Raw genomic sequence first — 19,729 nt, forward strand, 5'->3', positions numbered from 1 at the left:
TTAAAGACTTGAAATTACAGAGAATCCACCATTTACTCTAATTCAAACTGTGCCCCCTGCTGAAGAGGAAGGTGACCCTTCTCCCCCCCCCCCAAGTCTCTGCCAATCTGAAGTGGGGGACAATTCCTTCCTGACCCCAAATATGGCACTCAGTTAGATCCTGAGCATGTGGGCAAGACGCACCAGTCTGAAAGCTGAAAAAGAATTATCTGTAGTAACTCCGAGCCCTTCCCATATAGCGTCCTATCTCCAGTCATTTGAGAAATCTGAAAGTAGCAGTCGCTGACAGGACATATGCCATTGTAGGCAATCATACTAACCCCTCCATAAACTTATTAGACTCAGTTTTAAAACAAATTAGGGTTTTTGCCTCCACTACTCCCCTTGGAAAGCTGTTCTCAAGCTTCACTCAGAACTTCAGTTTGGTTCAACAGATGTAGGTTTGGGCCGACTTTTAGATGTTTCTCTGCTAAAAACACTCTGCACCATTACTACCGCATATCAGTATGGTGTAGTAACACTGTGCTTTCCTCTGTTATTTTAACATTTTATTCCTTTTTAATAGGAGTCTTGTCCCATTGCAGAACTCCATTTTAGACTAAGCTGCAATAACGGCAGAATGCACACTGCTCAGCAACAAAGCAAAGGACCCTGGGATGCCCTCCAAGAATACATATGCTTAATGCACAACAAGCCCCCACCATGCATATCCAATAAAGTAAACTGAAAGAGGGCACAGCTCTCCTATAGCACGCTATTAGTGTGGATTGTGTACTGTTAGTTAAATGTGTCAACTCACTGCAGATTAACCCCCAACCCCCCATTAGAAAATCCCTTAAATTCTCAAGTGTCTAAGGCACATTTTTAAACCAGATTTAGCTGCTTTTGAAAATTGTACTCACAAACTAAAAGCCTGGGCATATTAAATCTAGTCCTGCATGTTTATCTTTATTGGTTTATTTTCCCCTAAAATGTCCCACCATGTTGCAGCTGCAATGGTGGGAAGGCTACTATAAGCAAGGCTTCCACATACTCTGGTATTTTCACCACAACATTGTATAATCCTCCACTAAGCACAGAAATTACAGTGAGGATGGTAAAATGACAGCAATAAAAATAATGGTGACCAAATGATTTAATAATTTGATGACTACATGCCTCATTCTTGCTTCTCAAGTTGCAAGATGGGAATTTCCGCTTTAACAATCAAATCAAAATAAAAACTGCTCCAAGGGATCCCCATAACAGAATTTCACTTTGAAGTATAAGGCTGTTCTTGAATGTTAATGTAGACATACGGATTATGTAGGAAAACTAGATCAGGAAAAGGTACAAGCAGTAACAAGTGGAATACCCTAATTCCCATTTCTGCCAAAACAGATTTGCTTGGCTACTTCCCAGGAGCACCACATAAAACACTTGCCACACCACTCCTTCAGCATTTCCTAGGAAGTAATCTGAGAACCAGTTCAAAGGATACTACTGGAGCTTAAATAAGAAGGACCAGCTGAAGTGGAAGTGTGACAACCTGCATGCTTTTCCACAAATAACCTTGGTTTCCTGAAACAGCATCTTTCATGTAAATAATTTAATTGACAATAAACAAACATGGGACAACAGCAGGTTTGTGTAAGTCACAGTTAATTCTATTTTTAAGATGAAACACAACTAAAGTTACTATATGCGGGGAAGAAAAGTACCCTTAAAGAAAAGTTCCAGAGTAACAGCCGTGTTAGTCTGTATTTGCAAAAAGAAAAGGAGTACTTGTGGCACCTTAGAGTCTAACCAATTTATTTGAGCTGTAGCTCACGAAAGCTTATGCTCAAATAAATTGGTTAGTCTCTAAGGTGCCACAAGTACGCCTTAAAGAAAAGTTCTATTAAATTTAATGGGAATGGATTTTCTTTGTCTATAATTTTTAAACAACCCAAGAGAATTCTACAATGGGGACATAATTTTCTTGGATATCATTCTCATTTATACCTGTATGTTTTGGCACCATTCGTTTTACATGTCTGTTTTATTTCTATAAACCCCTTGGTTTTATCCTTGTAACATTTTATGAGACAAAATGGTAAAAGGGTGACACCAGACACCCAGTACTCCAGCTAGTCAGGGTGTGTTTCTTAGACTCCACCTCTAAGTCTTACAGCAGCTTTACATGTTTAATTTATTTATTTTTCAAAGCCACATTAATTCACCTTTAATTAAAATCACACCCCTAATGATCATCCAAGATTTTTTCCAACATGTTTTGGTACATTTCACAATCTAAGTCTATCTCCTCTTTAAGGAGGACACCAAAAATAAATAATACAAACAGCAGTAGCAAGGTGACAGTGAACAAGATAAACTTCTGAGGTAATCAAATTATTCACATTTCCATTTTTTGTTGATCATGGCAGGCTTCGTACAGCAGTATCTTAGCTTATGCTCTTGAACAAAGGTGACATTCTATTTTACGTAGTGCTGAGTACTTGCATCTTCTCATTCAAGGCCACAAGAAAACATAGAAAGATGCACAGAAGATAAATTTGATGGAAAATGCAGCAAACCAGGCAGCTAGAAGAAGAAGAGGTTATATAAATTTCTTCCAGATAAGCTGCATAGAGCTGGGCAGGAAATGAGGTTTCCCATGTTGGAAACGTCTTCAAGATTTCAAAATGTTTTCCCATCCTGAATCAGAACAAATAGTCAAAATCTTGAAAATTTTCACAAACCAACAATCTGAAAAAAATCACTTCAGGTCAATCAAAACTTAATTTCATTTTTGATCTCTTTTTTTTTGTTTGTTTGTTTTACAATTATTAGCTTGTCTTTTTAAACAATTTGAAAAATAAAACTTTAAATTTTCAAAAGCTCGAAACAGGATATTTCAACAATTTCAAAAGCTTTTTTTCTTTATTTTTCTCAAAATGAGAAATTTATCAAACCCAACCAACAGCTTATATTTTGAGGAATCAGCATTTTCTGATGAAAAAATATTTCATTAAAAATTCCTGATCAGGTCTAGAACTGAGATTGAGGAAGGCCCTCTGCCCTGTATTTTTAGGGAACCTTATTTTCTGCCTATTGACCCATGACCAATATGCCATAAGAGGCATCTAAGAATTACTTGATCAGGCTAAATGTTTGGTTTAAAGCAACAATTCTGTAAATAATTGTGCAAAAGATCATACACTGTTACAAAAGTGTAGGATCTTATATCATTGTGGGATGGTGTCCCTTAAAAATAAGCTTTGCCCTGTACTTTTCATACCTATACTCTTTATTTCCTTGAAATATAGGTAGTCATCTTAGTAGACCCATGGCACATTCTAACAGCACAGTGTTTAAGCTGATTGAGGGGCAAATATAGCTCAGCTGCAGTAAGTGTAAATGTATGCTATCACACTCACCCACTCTAAGCACTTGTGCAAGAATTTGTTAAGTTAGGAAAAACACTTCATGAGGTTTGCAAAGATGAGCTGAAAGCTTGACTAGACCTGACACGAAGCTTCAGTAGAAATTGGTCCTGCAAACATTCAATTTAGGTTTCACAGACAGAATTTGTCACCCCACTGCAAGTCACTTCCAAGGAAATGACTGCCCAGATAAGAATGATTAAGCGAGATTTTTTTGATGAGAAGAAAACATTAATGAGGTTCCACTTTAAACTGATGTTTACACCACACTTTGCTAACTTGTCTCCTTCACTTAGCAAATAAATCCAGACAGCAGTTACATAACAGCTTTCATGCAATCCTGCTGCACTAAAAATCAATTACAACTTTTCTCTCAAGTCAGCGTTCAGGGGACCAGTTCCTAAAGGTTATTTAATAGTGAATGTGAAAGATTGATTTTGAGTTAAACTCTGGCCTACAGTATGAAAAGGTACTTTAATTTCTTCAGCCACAGCTCTATCTGGTCGTATTGTGATCCTCAATAACACTGTAAAGCCATTACCTTTAGAAATTTCTACATTGTACTTGGATAAAAACATAATAGCTTTCCGGAGTGGGCTATGTTAATTCATTAGGAATTCATGGGTGAATCTCTCAAAATATTTTCCAACAAATAGTCAATCAGATAAAAATACGAATCTAGATTCAGCAGTGTTCAATTTCCACAAATATTCTAGCAAATATGCTGCCTAACTGAAATACTCAAGGAAACAGTGAATTTTACCAAGGGTCAGAAGTAGGTCCATTGTCTCTAGATAAAACATTGGGAATAAACTAATTGATTTCAGGAGAAATGGTGTATTTTAAACACAAAGAATAATGAAATGATTAACTAGTGTAACTGGAAAAAAAAACAACAACAACAACTTTAAAAGCTCTCTTAATGCCTGGAAGCAACTCTAGTAAGATAAACTGCTCCATTTTTTATGGTTCAGATTTTACCCTTAACTTTGAATTTGTGGTGAAATTCACCCCAGCTCAGAGAACAGGCATAAATTCCTACAACTCCCTTAAAGGTTTAAGTGGGGAATAAGTGCTTATGTAAGATTCCTATCCTGGGGTGAATTTCATCCTTGATAAATAAATCAGCACATGCAAAGGAATACATCGGCACATGAGAAATCAGCACATTTACAGGAAAGAGTCAGATCATTAAGATTTTCCACTTTTAATGCTGGAGATGTCAAGAAATCATGTGGAAACCAGTACACCACTCTTCATAAGATGACTGGTATGTCAGGCTCACACAGAGAAGGTCAGAACTAAGGCCTGGTCCACATTAGAAAATTAAGTCTATTTAACTACATTGGTCATGGGTGTGAAAAATCCACCTAAGCAGCGTTGTTAAGATGACCTAAGTCCCTGTGTAGACACCGCTAGACGGACAGAAAAACTCTTCTAGCAGCCTAGCTACTATCTCTTGAGGAGGTGGATTATCTACGCCAATGGAAAAACCCCTCCCATCGGATTAGGCAGTGTCTACACTGAAGCACTACAGTATCGCAGCTGCACCTCTGTAGCATTTTAAATGGAGACAAGCCCTAAATCTAAAAGCAATATCCCAATAGGCAGTCAGGTAAAATGGGCTGCACAGGTTAATAAGCCAGAAAGCAGAAAATAAGTGGGGAGGAGAGTCCAAATAAAATTTTCTTTTTAGATCCACCTGCAGATCAGATCTCTGTTGAATGAGTGCAAAACATACCACAGATATCGATAGCATGAACAAGAGGAGAGACATTTGTCAATAGTCTAGGGCTAGGACTTAAAGTAAGACAGCAATAGAATTTTATTAAGAAAAACAATCTAAATAAATTACTGTGGAAAGCAATACAGAACAATATGAATAATAGAGTCTGTATCACCTTAACATTGCATTGTGAGTCAGCCTAAAAGCCTGAAAAGCCCCATGTGTTAAGGAATTCTAATAAATTTCACAGAGAAGATGCTTAGACAATAAGGAAAATATCAGCCCATGAGCAGCAACATCTTTTCTTAAGCTCCCTATGAGCAATAAAAACTCTTTTCCCAAAATTAAAAATCAAAGACAAAAATCTGCTTTCAGTTAAATCCATATTACCACAGATGGCCCACTTAGTTTCCCTGGGATTGGCACACAGAATTCAACCCACGTTATATGACCATTCTCTGTATTAAGCACAAAACCATTGACATCGGGCCTAATCTGAAGCACAGAGAAGATTCTCCCTTGACCTCAACGGGTTTCAGATCAGGCCAGTAGAAATGCAGCAGTAGTTAACAGGACTGCAAAATTACCTGACTGGATTTAACTGAGTGAAAACTTTCTGGTTTTCTAGTACACTTTTTGACCACAAAATTATGTCTTTTCAATTTCTGATGTACAGCCCCATTTGTTTATCTGGATTTTCTGATTAGATAAAAAAAAATATATCATCACAGCTTTGTGGGAACCAAGATAATCCACATTGCACATCTCATTCAAATCCTATTCTACCATTCCTACTAACAGCTAAAAAAACCCATTCTCATTGAGCCCGATTTTCAATCTGGCCTCCACTTTTGAAGCGTAACGTTGTGCCCACTAGTCAATAAGCTAACAGTTTTACACTAATAATGAACTAGTAGGAAATTCACCAGGTCTGCCACAGTATGGGAACCATGTATTGCCTGGGGAGGCATGCAAAATTATGCCTGCAAAAATATTGGTGTAGATAGAAAAATCAGTCCCTATCTACAACAAAAAAGGACTTTCATAACTCACTGTCTCAGCAATGGGAGCAGGTCTGCCTTTTTCATTTCCAAGAGAAATTGTGAAGGGAGAGAATTAGTGGTGTGGCATAGAGCTGATTAGCAAAACCAAGCCCTCCTGAGACAATAAGATGAAGAGCTCATTAACAATTACTCTTTTTAAAGAAGATTTGAGCAAACTGGGTAAAACTCACAAGGACTCTGCCAGTTAGAGTCTGGGCAGATATCATCACTCCTGCCCAGTCTTTCACAGAGGTCATCCAGCCCACTTCTGCTGCGACAGTCTCCTCTTTCTCATCTGTAGGTTTACAGGTCCCATCAGCCTGGGTTTCCCCACCAGCATTAATCTTCTGGGCCTCCTGTAAAGTAAAAAGAAGATTTAGAATGTTTATCATGGCAACAGTCACACTTCAAAAGCCTGTTCCTAGAACAGAATTAGTACAGCATGCTCTCTGTCCACTACCTTGTTAGATGGTCGTGATTCTGTCCCTCTCTAGTGGCAGCCCTATAAAAAGCCTAACTACTAGTTACTACCTCATAGAGCTTCTCCTTTACTTCAAGTCTTAAAGGCATTTTTGACACCAAAGAATCAGAGTTCCATCCTTAGTACTGTGTGCAGAGTAACTGGCAACTATGACTTTTGTAATTATGCAGCCACTTATTCATATATTTATTATAAACATACACATGCAGAGCATACACTGAGGTTTTTAATTTATATAGATGTTTAGTAAATGTGAGCACAATTTATGTAAAATTTTCATTTGCAATCTCTCAAATTTAGTTTTCTAAGTAAGTCTACAATGGGGAGTCCAATGTAATAAGACAATCATTATCACAAGAGAAGGAAACAAATTACGCAGTTGAGAATCTTCAGTGAGCCGCTGTGCTGTCAGTGAGCCATTGTTTCAGTGGAGATATTTGATACGTCAGAGGAACTCCTCTATCTGTAAATTGCTGGCTATTATAGAGCCAAGAGATAGACATTAAAAAGGAGTCTCCGCAGCACTAAGTAAGCTGACCGATGAGCCACATTCATTGGAATCCATATCCATCATGGGCAAATGCTGCAGCAAGGATGCTGTATTCTTACAACTGGCTTCTACATGCTAGTCATGGAGTCCACAGAGGAATCAAGGAAGAGAAAGACAAAACCAGCCTGGATTACACTGCATTATTTTAAAAAATATATATGATATACAACAGATCATAATAGGTCATGAACGTGTCTTGGGTGACGACAGACCAACATAATACTAATGACTACCTGATAATTCAACAAACTGTGCTGCACAAGCTATGCTTAGGAGAGACAGCAGAACTCAATTCTGCAAACTGTTAAGCACTCTCAACTCCCACTGATATCAAAGAGGGTTGAAGGCACTCAGCACCTACCAGGAGGGCTCAGTACCTTTCAAGATCAAGCCTATAGAACACACTAGCCTAGCAAGCAATGCTTGAAATCAACTGCTATCAGTTCCTTTTGGAATATCCCAACATATCGATCATATGTGACATTGATGAGGGTGTTATGAGTAGGAAACCACACCTGAACAGATATACAATTGTAAGATAACCGCAAGACCTTGATCATGTAGTAAGGTATAAAACCAAAGGCACTTCCTGGAGACTGAACATTATTGCACTTATACAACAATCATACCGAATTTGTGAATAAAAAGTATTAGAGAAAGACTAACAATGTAGTGTGGAGCTGATCAATTGTTCTCTCAGACTCTCACAGCTCTGGATCTCAGTTAGCCAAGGAGATTGCTCCCTTAGTTTTGCCCATGCCCTAAGTAGTGCTATGGGATGTCTCTTGTAACTGGACAAATAATTATAGTGTTATTAACTAAAAATCAATCAATTGTGGTTAAAACAGTACTCACTGCTTTCTATGTAAACATCTGTAGGAAAGATAAAAAAAAGTCACCTTCCTTTCCTTTGAGTACTTGGACCTCATTCACTCATCAATATGGATATGATGAATCAGACATTGCAATCAGCACTGAAAAAAAATTACTGAATTCCATATGCATAAAACAACCCACAGAAATGAGCTCATTGTTTTAAGCAATAAATTACTACTGAGGCACAAGACATTCCCTGAGGATTAAAGGCTGACTAGGTGGAACAGATGACCCAAGATATCACCAAGATAGGTCAGTCAATCCTCAGGAAATGCCCTGTGCCAAGGTTAACGTTTGTATTATAAAACAGGAAAAGAAAGAAAAATGTATGTAGATGTTTTTCTGAATGGGTGATGTAGTTTCTATTGGTACACACAGGGCACTGGTACAGAAATAATATGCTGTGCATTAGCCAACCCAGAAGGCTTTTCCTTTCGTCTGCAAGACAGAGTAGTGCCCTACCATAAAAATGGTTAAAAACATTATTGTCATGTGGGGATCTCTGTGATTTTTAATTTTAACTTCATACATCTCATATCTGATTTTCAGAGGTAGAAGCCACTCAACTCCAGCTGAGTCAATGTAAACTGTGAGGTTCTTAGCAAATCTCAGAATCAGGGTCCCAGGTGCTTCACGTTGAATACTCAAAAATATTTTGGAAAGCGTGGGCCTAAGTCACTTGCCCAAGGTCATACAATGAGCCTGTAGCAAAACTGGGAACAAAAATACCCATGTCTCCTGTGCTTTAGCTAGGAAAAAGTTCCTCTTACTTGAGCTCATGGTCTGTTTAAGGACTAGGTGTGACATATGGAGCCCTAAAGTGTAGCTCACTATTTACTTCCTTCCATTTAAGAGGAGAAAGATAAGCAAAGGCAAGGTTTTATTGCCAATATGCTGAAACAATATGCAATCTCACTTCCGCTAAATACAAGTACAAATATTATGGTTGTGTGCATTTAGTCTGTGATGCATTTATATTAAAAGTAGGTGCAGTCCCGCAGGCTCCTGGCAAACTGCCAGCATAATCACTAGTCTTGCAAAGTCTGGAGATCCCTCAAGAAAATGTGAGAGAAAAATCTACAGTACAATTCCACACAGTGATGTCTTCATGATGGATTTTTGCTGTGTCACCCACGTTATACAATTTCCCCCTGTCCACCAGCTCTTGTTACTGTGCTGGTACGGGTTGAAAATATAATCGGTTGAAAATATACTGTGCTGGTATGGGTTGTAACAGGTATATAATAAGAATATAATGAGAAACATGCAAATAGGAACACTACTGCCTTGCCAGGTAAGTGAAGAGTCCCAAAGGCCAGTCCCCCGGTCTGGTACAATCTAGAGTCCAGCTTCTACAGACACCATGGCTATTACTGTACTGGGGAATACCGCATGTCTAAAGTCGCTCAGTGGCCTATAATCCAAACTGAAGCCCTAGAAAATTTCAGTCTGAAAGGTCTAAGTTCCAGAAAATTATGAGTGACTAAAATAGAAGCTTAGAAAGGCAACTCTTGCAAAATTTAACTCCAGCTACCACTACAGCTGCATTACACATCCAGATGTGTTCGACATCTCTTATGTAATAGCAACACAGACTCAAATCCATCCCACAGATATTTAGAAAAAATAGTTACAGTACTTGCCAAGAAGGTTATAAGCCTATTTTTCACTAAAATAATTAAAATACATATAAAGTCACACAGCATGAATATACATACCCAGTTAGGAAAACTGCATAATGTTAAGGAATTAATCTCATATAAACTTAAATGTTGTGTGTTCTACAGAGGCAGACAGATAATCTATGTAAACTAGGAATAATATTTTCCCACAAACTAACACACACTGCATGTGCTTCTGTTTAATTGGAAGAATTTACTTTCACCCTTAGAGCACCTTGGAACACCCAGCAGATATCCACAGTGAGGTATGTGAATGGCCTTGTTAATGTATGCTGTACAACATGAGGTCTGATTGAAAGTAATGGCCACCTGGAGAAAAAAAAAAAAAAAGAGGGCATTGCACCGGAGATTTAAGACTTCGTTAAACAAATCCTCAGCTCTAGGTAGAGATGGAAATGTCATTTACCTTTGCTGCCTTTAAAAAGAAGCAATGCTATGTTAAAATGTCTCTAACTCTGTACAATATGTCTGCTTAGAAAGGAAAAATGGGAACAGAAGGCAGGTTTTACCTAGAGTTTCTATGACGACCTGCAAGTCTGTTTGTTCACTGTAACTGAACTGTTTATAGGAGTTTTGCACTTGCATATATCACCTTTCATCTGAGGGACACAGAGCATTTTGCAAACATTAATTAACAGGAACAACCTGTCTGTGAGGTAGAAAAATTGCTCCTGTGCAACCATGCATTTCATTTTACCTACTCAAGTAAGTGCAGTGAGGATGGAATCAAGGACGTCCGATTCCGAATTCCATGTTCTATCCCTATCGTCACAGCGCATAACTTTCGGATACGTCCCACTATTGGGCTGAAATTTCACAGGTTTTGTTCCTGCCCAAAAGAGAAAAGGTTTTGTCCAAAAAAATCCATTCAGATTTTTTGAGTATTGAGAGTGGAAACTATCTACATTTTCCAATTCAAAGATTAAAAAGAAATCTAACCATGCTATTTTTGGTCAGGGTATTTGAAAGATAAATGATTGGTGTTTGAAAGATTAAATTTGACATGGACCAAGTGCTCATTAAGAGCTAGTGCCTTTGCTTGGGTTGAAAAAAAAAGAGAACAGCTCTGATTTAATAAAGTTATTAATATTGTGAAGCAGCATACTGAAACAGCAGTTGATATATCTATTAACTCTACAGGTGCAGAGCTGAAGGGCAGCAGCACCACTGGGTCATCATTAGCTAAGGATAGTAGGGGACGTACTGGTATACTGCAGGTGGGGTAAGTAGTATCGGACCTAAGAATAGTAATAGATGCATACTGATATTTAGTTCTCATTTGGCATTTTTCTTTGGTAAACGTCAAAAACTTGATTCCCGTTAAATTAATTTCCCCTTCTGTAGAGCATACAGTAAACTACAACCCAATCAATGGCTAGGCAGCTGGCAAGTTGTGATCACCACTATTGATTGGTTAAGCACTGCACACAGCCTATTTTATTTATGTTACCCAGTTTCCCTTATCCCACCCAGCATGCTTGTTGTCTTCTCCACCTGTTCTACCTCGTCTTTCAAACTATAAGCTCTTTGGGGCAGGGACTGTCATTTATTATATGTTTGTACAGTACCTAGCACAATGGAGCCCAACCTGGTTCCAGCTTTTAGGTGCTACCACTATAGAAGTGCTAAATTAATGACAACATGCTTTACAAAGGAAAGCAAGTACATTTATCTCCACTTTCCAGATGACAAACTGAGACAGAGGTGAAATGGCTAGCCCAACATCATGTGACAAGTCATTGTCTGAACCAGAATGGAACCATGTTCTGTCCGGACTCCCCGTCTAGCACCCTATGCAAGAATGACCGGACAGGTTCTGCCAAATTACTTACAGCAGAAGAAGTTAAACACCTGCAAATGCCAGAATCTAGGAATGGGTGATAGGGGATGGATCACTTGATGTTTACCAGTTATGTTCATTCCCTCTGAAGCACCTGGCATTGGCCACTGTTGGAAGACAGGATACTGGGCTACATGGACATTGGTCTGACCCAGTATGACAGTTCTTATGTTCTGAATTTTTAAAAAAAACAAAACAACAAAAAACCCACACATGCCTGATGGTCCATCAGGCAAGAAAAGGTAAAACCAAGGAAGTTTGCAAATTTTATTAACCATTATATCTATTCTTCTCTCCATGATAAACAAAATCAAACTGCATTTTAGACACTTGATTTGTAATCACCCCAAAATACAGTACTCTGCAGTCAACAAAAACAGTGAACAACTCATTTTGTTGAAGCAAAAAATCAACTCCATCTAATTTTAAAGTTACCTTAAAAAGTCAGCCTCTGGCAAACTGAAGCCCTAGAAAAATTCAGTCTGAAAGGTCTAAGTTCCAGAAAATCATGAGTGACTAAAATAGAAGCTTAGAAAGGAAACTTTTGCAAAATTTAACTCCAGCTACCACTACAGCTATGTTACACATCCAGATGTGTTCAACATTTCTCTTATGTAACAGCAACACAGACTCAGTCTATTTTTATTTTCAACTTACATTCGCTATTCTCTTTTAACATGTTTAATATGCATTTAAATATAAAAAAGAAATTGCAGGGTTCTTTTCTCAAAGTCACTTTTGTGATGTATCTGTGATTGCACAGCAATTCCCCAGAGTGCTTCAAAACCCGTTTCACTTACGCTGTGCACACACCCAGCCTTTTATCAATTGTATAGTCCAGCTCTGTTATTATTTCTTCACCTCAAATCATTAACTAAACAGCACTGCAGCCAACAGCGAACTGGCAGAAATCACTTTTAAAAAATGTACTGTTTAATTGGTGAATTATTTAGAGGCACAGCAGGTATAAGTAAGATAATACTACCTTTATCCAGTCTGTTTACCTGTTGTTTCACAAGGTGCTCATTATTTTAATTACTTGATGACAAGAGCATTTAAATAGATTAAAGTGAGAGGATGCATATTTTGTTGTATACACTTTTCCTGCACTTATTTATAAATGAAAGCAGGATGCGTGTTCTAGAGCAGTGCTACTCAAAGTGGTGGTCCGCGGACCGGTCTGCGCGCACATTGGAAAAAAAAAATTGCCGGTCCCCCACATCAGATAGCTTGAGAAGCACTGTTCTAGAGGTCAGTACAGGGGATTAGGCATCAAATCTCCTGGATAGGACTCCCAGCTCTGCCAAAGACTTACTATGTAACTGTGGACAAGAGACTTCAACACTTTGGCCTGTATTTTCAAAAATGCTTAGTGATTTTGGGTGCCTCCGTGCTTGGGTCCCCAGTTAGAGTCACTTTAAAGGGGCCTGCTTTTCAATTTGAGGCATCACTAGTCAGTCACTTTTGAAAATGGAATCCTGAATGCTTCAGTTTACCTATCTGTAGATTAGGTACACTACTGAACTAACTCACAATTGCTCTGTGAGGCTTCCACAATTAAATATTTCAAAAGAAGTTTCAGATTCCATGCTATATAGGTGCAAAGTGTTAGTAAGTGACCATGAATGTTGTGCTATTAGCCTTTATACCCAAAACAATTAAACTATGATCACCACATATGGACAAAAATTTACTTAGCAAATGCTGCATATTCTATTGTCCTCACACAGGACTGCCTTATCAAATGGATATCAGAGAGATATTTTGGAAACCTTAACATAAACTGAGGCTAGCATGCATCCTTCCTATTTCCACAAAGGCTGGAAATGTGGGAAGAAGGCCAGCCAAGCACCCTTAAAAATATTGGCAATGAGAAAGACTGCAAGGTCTTTTGTTAAGACATCATTAGAGGGCCCACCATGGTGGAGGGGAACACTTCTGATATTCCCATTTAAAATATGTGGATTTGAAGAGTCTAAATTTCATCTAATCATAACAGCACCCAAGTATGAAAATAATCTGGACCAGAACACCAGGGCATTGACGCATCCCCATTTCACATTAAAGGGAGCCAGTATTCTCAATGCAGGTGCTGTTTAGCTACATCAGTACAGAAGTACCACATGTTCTGGCAACCCACCCTCAGAACCTGGGCAACAGGACAAAGTCTGCCTCCAGGAAACGTCCACACCAAGGGACGATGCCTGGAACATCAGCTCTTCAAAGCGGACACTGCAATTTCAAGTCTGCCAAAGAAACATTCAAATCCTTTTGTCAGGTTAGGGCAGGACTGTATTGGAATCCGAAGCAAGTGGCTTGTCCAGTCTCTATTAACAGCCAAGGGAGAACTCTACGTTCTGAAGGGTTTTTCATTATGCATCTGTGTTTCTACTTCATTTAAAAATCTTTCAGAAGAGCAGTCTCTTCATCCCCTGCATTCTATTAAACTGGGATGATGTATCTGCAGTTCTCTTTACCCCCTTTCATTGCTTACAAGGCAATGACTTATCTTGAAAACACGATCAGATGCTGTCCCAAACAGAATGATGAGCCAGTATCTTGCATTTATTATGTTGTCTCTTCTTACAATGGAGCAGAAGGCTAACATATTGGGTTGGGAGTTTTTGAGCAGTTCCTTTCTGAGGTCCAAGGTTGACTCCATCAACAAATTGACAGGTCCAATTAAATATTATTGCTGTGAACAGAGCTCTTAGTTTCAAATGACACAATTGTTTAACGGTTAGTGAATGTACCAACTATGTCAAGACACAAAGTACCTGCCAAAAGTACCGGGAATACCTGCCATGCTACCAAACGTGCCAGGTACATGCAAGATATTCATCAGCATAGCAGATGTTCTCTATCAAATAAATCCAGGTGAAACACCTGTTGTGCTGCTGAATGTGCCAGGTACCAGTACACCCAGGTTAAAAAACAAACAAACCACCTGTTCTGCTGCGGAGTTTATCAGGCACATGGATTTGGCTGGAAATGTTAATGGCCAGCATCAGTGCAGAAGATGCAGTGGGGGAAAACAACAGTGAAGGTATTTACAGAACACTTTGAAAAGAGAGTCAACCTTAGCTTAAAGATAAAAGGAAGCAAAGGCTGAAGTAACTAAATGCCTTCTAAGAAGTACTCCTGCTGCCCTACAAACTGGGCTATCCACACACTTCTTTCAATTTGTCCTGTCACTATTGAGTTACATTGACATCAGCTATCATACTGTACCTATGGTTTAGTTAGTTTGAAAGCATTAATTATTGATGCACAGAAAAACATTCCTTCCAGTGAAGAAAGAAACGGGATGACTCATGGAAAACATGGCTGACGAGAGGCAAACGCTTTTCCTCTATAAAATATTCACAAGCTATGTAATGTGTTGTTGCAAATTTGATAACTTAAAAAAACCTGAGCCCCAAATAGATTTCAGTCTTAATATTTCAAGAGCAATTCAGCCATACAGCTAGGAGTTAACTACTTTGTTTCCTTCTATATCCAGCTAGAATTCTGATGATCTCTCCGAGTCCTTAATTTAACATTCTCAACATCAAGGCCCATGCCTGTAGCCAAGGGATAGCTTTAGGTAACAATGTCCCTACGTTTACACAGAGTCAGATGTGCAGGGCACAATCCACTCTCTCTGCTCCTACGACTAGCTCCCTCCCTTAGCTTACACATACCCACTTACTGTCGCAGATTTTTGCTTCTCTAATATGTCCCTAAAATCCCCACCATATTATATGTGCCTCCAACCACCCTTTCATGCCATGAGATTTGACTGTGGCAGAAGCAGGCAAACAAATTTAAGAAGTTGACCTGAGAGGCAAGTGAAGATTGGTTAAGAGAAAAAGAGGATCCCAATAACCACCCTATGGCAGAATGGGTCTGTGGGCATTCATGGCCTCTAGGTAAACTGATTATCTGACAATATCAGAGGCATAGGTCTATAGCAGCCAAAGGTCTGAGGAGAACACAGCCTAAGAACACAGCCCAAAAAATCTTAATAGAGGGGTCATCTGTGAATGTTAGAAGATCATTGTTTCTTCCCACCTTGGTTAAGAAGCAGAGCATGGACATCACAGAGTACAGCATCTGTATCATAACACAAAGGGCCTGGTGTTTTGACCAGCACTGTGTGGAATTCTGTGCTTTTGGCTCGCAGCATTTCAAGTAAATCTTTTCACAGATGAAGTTATTTTTATTATTTATGTTAAGATAGCACCTACAAACCCAGATCAAGGCATGGGGTTCCATTGTGCTAGGTGCTGTATGTCCATATAATAAACATAGTTGTGGTCCAAAGTGCTCACCATATAAACAATTCTGGCTTATGTTAGTTCATGCTCTGAGTTCCTCTGTCAGTTTTGGGTTTTAAAAAAAAAAACACTGAACAAGTTTAATCCATTTTGAGGGACAAAATATAAAATCTTTGAGTTTGATAATGTTTCTGGCATACATGGGCCCAGCTCCAGTCTGAAACCATTATGTTGCCCTGAAACAGATGTAACTGGTTATGAAAGTATGACACAGATTCATTAATGAAGCCCCAGACTTCTGCCTATCACCTCCTTTTTGAGGGCACTTCAACTCCCAAAGGTTGGAATTGAACCCAGATTCTAAAAGATCTGCTCTAGGAATTATTTTGGGGAAGTGCTAAGGCCTGTGTTATACAGATGATCATAATGGTCCCTTCTGGCCTTGGAATCTACGATTTTATGCATATGGCCCCACAGACCACAAACTACCAGGGCCAAACCAGACACACCCAATTTATTATGTACCCCTTCAGAGAGCATGGATAATAGAATAATAAGTGACTGTGACATAGCTGACAGAAAGTAAAATTAATACCACCACTATGCTCTACGTATTCGCTGGATAGATAGCTTCAATTTCCTATGCTGCATAGCAGACAACATTTGAAATCTAATATAAATAAGGACATCTGAGGAGAAAAAAAAATGTGGCTTATTCTTTAAATGCCAGTGAAATATAAAGGAATGGGGAAACTTTTTGGTGGGATGGACTGGGAAAATGGTAAATATCTCACTAAAAATTGGGGGATTTTCTCCCATCAAGTCAGGATGATTGCCTTGGATAGATGTTATCAATCCAGTGACTTTAAAAATACACTAAAAATATTTTTTAAAAGCATTACATGAAAACAAATTAAGAAAAAATGTTTTCTTCCCCATTACCCCACCTTCAAGTGGATTTTATGCTGGTGAAAAGGGCTGGATTGACAGCTGTGGAGACTGAAGTCTTATATACCCACAAAACCGTTAAATTGTGGACAGGGCAGCATGAGCTACCCTATCCTACCTGCCTCAACTATGATTTAGAGTTACCACTGCCATGGGTGTAATGTTTATTACCACTGTAGTAAGAGTCCCAAAAGTGTTGGACTGGACTGTTTACTATGGCTTTTCTAGTACTCTGTGACAAACCATGAAAATAGATAGTTCCAGAATGAACTCCTCACAAAATGTCCTGCTTGCTGTGTTGGTGATTTTGGCCATCTGACAGCTCCAGGCAATAGTTAATTCCTTGGCTTCTCCACTGGACTGGGTAAAAATAGGGGAATTCTGAAGCAACGTAGAATGTTAATTTGCATGTTTATTCTCAGATTTCCTTTGCATCATATTGCCAGTTCATAGCAGAACTGAAGTCTGAATTTGGAGGGATTCCCTTCATTGACCTCCTGTTATCCTTAATAAGATTTAAATAAGGAAAGAAGGCACTAGAATTAAGATAAAACTAAAGAAGGTACATTATTATTTGGAAACTGTTGAAGCGTTCATGGTAATTTAAAGCATACTGTTTAGGTAATTTTAGGACGGGAGAATGCCAGTCACAGTTGATCAGAAATAAAAAACGAGGCACGTGAAGTAAGCTTTCAGGAAAGATTTGAAGATTTGAGGATAAAAGTGAAGGATAGTGATAAAGTGTGGCACAGTGTAAGTGATCTGCTGAAAAGGAGGATTAGAGAGACTACACAAAATAGCTAAACCTAGTAAAACAATTATAGGAACAGAAAAGTAAAGTAATGAGCAAAAAGGATTTCCAAGCATTGTAGCAAATGGTGAAAGGAAAAAGCATATTTTTCCTAAGAAAGTTAATGGGGAATTAAAAATTGAGGATAAATAGGGCCTGACCAAGTTAGAGAAATAGTGGAGAGGAGAAAAGAACACTGCAGGATTGTCTAATCTCTCTTCTCCTTGAGACTAACAAAAAACCTCAAGAATGAGAATGTAGGATAGGAAGTGAATATGATGCTTCCAGACGCAAATTATGCAATGGCAACTAGGCACCAAAAAAAAAAAAAAAAAGTGCATAACAAAACAGAGAGGGGTTTCTCATTGCTGTCTGGTTCAAACTAACACATTCCCATATATGTCATCCTGCAGCAGGGATCATACAATGACCATATTCTTTTCTGTGATGAGTGTTACTTTGAGTATGTAAGGCTAGTGATACGAGAATCTTCCTGAGACATGTGTGCTCATTTTAATTGTCAACATTCTATGAAAACAGCTCTGCAAAACTTGGCTATGCCAGTTCACAGGTTTCTGCATGAACAACATTATTTTCCTTCCATTCACACAGGTTAACTCTGTTGTGTGTGGTTTCCACATAAAATCATCAATTGGCCCAGGTCTGCTTAAAAAGAGAGAAACAATTAATGAACCATTCAACAAACCTAGAGTTAGGTTGTGGTTTGTGGCAAAACCCAGCATAAGCTAGGATTGCATGGGCAAGGTAGGGTGGAGGTTACGAAGACATTTCACACATCTTGAGTCTGGTTTCTGGCCCAAAAACAGAAGTCTGTGAATCCTTCTCCCTTACTAGTCCGAGCATTCCTGACTGAACCATTAGCACATTAAGAGATTCCCCAAAGCTCCCATTTAATTATAAAGTGGCAGCAAAAAGGGCAAAACAGGTATTTCATTTGATTAATGGGGACACAGAATTTAAATCAAAGGAGATGCTATCATTATTCTTTGGTCTCTATGCACTGTGGCAATAGGTTCATTAAATAGATAAGACAATTATTACATAGGACAGTGCTTTAGTGTTTGAGAACCTGCTCTATGATTCAAATATTGCACTGCAAAACAACCCTTCCAAAGAGGTAAATGTCCTTAAAGTGATATCACAAAGGACGAGGATACTAGATCATACTAGATCACAAATATGGGGGAATGTATGGGGGAACTTTTAATAAAGGTAAATTATGATAAAGGTAAATAATTGTCAGAAATATTTTTATTGTTGCACTTACCCTAGTAATGCTTAACACTTGGAGTTGACATAATGATCAAGACAATATTCCAGTCACTTTTATCCAAAGTGCTTTACAAAGGGGGGGGACGGGACTATTAATCCCCTTTAAAGTAGGAGAAACAGAGACAGATCTAAAGTAACCTGCCTAAGATTACACAGTGTGTCAAAGAAAGTTCCCCTTACTGCTAATCTCTGTCTTTAATAACCTCACCTTATTACCTCTAATATAATATGACTCTTTATAAAAAGCCTTCTTAACACACTAAGAATTTGAAGGATAATTTTTTTATATAAAGAGAGTGTATAACATATACAAGAGGAGTTTCAGGGAAGTAGAGTTGGCTGGAAATTCTTCAATTAAACTTTTGTCAAAGTACTGATTTCTAACTGAAATTTTTCATGGAAACTTACCACTTCAGACAAAAAAACTTTTGTTGGGAAAATGTCTCAGTTCCAGGATGGAATTTCAGATCAAAGCCAGAGACATCACACTACCCCAGAATACCGCATAGTCTGGTGGTCAGGGCCCTCCTCTGTGATGTTGGAGACCCAGGTTAAAGTCACTGCTTTGACTAAATTAATCTCTTTCTCCCTACTTTTTGGCCAAAATAAATAAATAAATAAAAAATCTCAGATATGTACTGATACAGAAGGGGGAAATGTCTAAAATATTAAAAATTGTCACAGGAGAGGGAAATCACTTCCCACCCCGCTTGGCAATGAAGAGAAAATGAATGTTCTTTCACCACTAGGTAGATAACCAAGCTTACCTGGTGGTCTCAGTTTAATTCCTAACAAAAACTCTAGTGTCAATATCAAAAACCTGCATGACAATTGGCA

At 38.5% G+C, this 19,729-nt stretch overlaps 1 protein-coding gene across 39 annotated transcripts in view; it reads right to left on the reverse strand.

Moving 5' to 3' along the window:
• KCNMA1 (potassium calcium-activated channel subfamily M alpha 1) overlaps window positions 1-19,729 on the reverse strand; it is an 873,358-nt gene that overhangs the window by 634,140 nt on the left and 219,489 nt on the right. For 38 of the 39 annotated variants that reach the window (XM_075130775.1, XM_075130771.1, XM_075130770.1 and 35 more), the window contains exon 2: window positions 6,365-6,529. In XM_075130775.1, coding sequence (XP_074986876.1) covers window positions 6,365-6,529 — 165 coding nt within the window. Of the gene's footprint in view, window positions 1-6,364; window positions 6,530-19,729 lie in introns of those variants that run through there. The other variant, XM_048856388.2, reaches the window with a different exon arrangement.

Source organism: Caretta caretta, chromosome 7, assembly GCF_965140235.1.
Source record: "Caretta caretta isolate rCarCar2 chromosome 7, rCarCar1.hap1, whole genome shotgun sequence".
In the NCBI taxonomy this organism is placed as follows: domain Eukaryota; kingdom Metazoa; phylum Chordata; order Testudines; family Cheloniidae; genus Caretta; species Caretta caretta.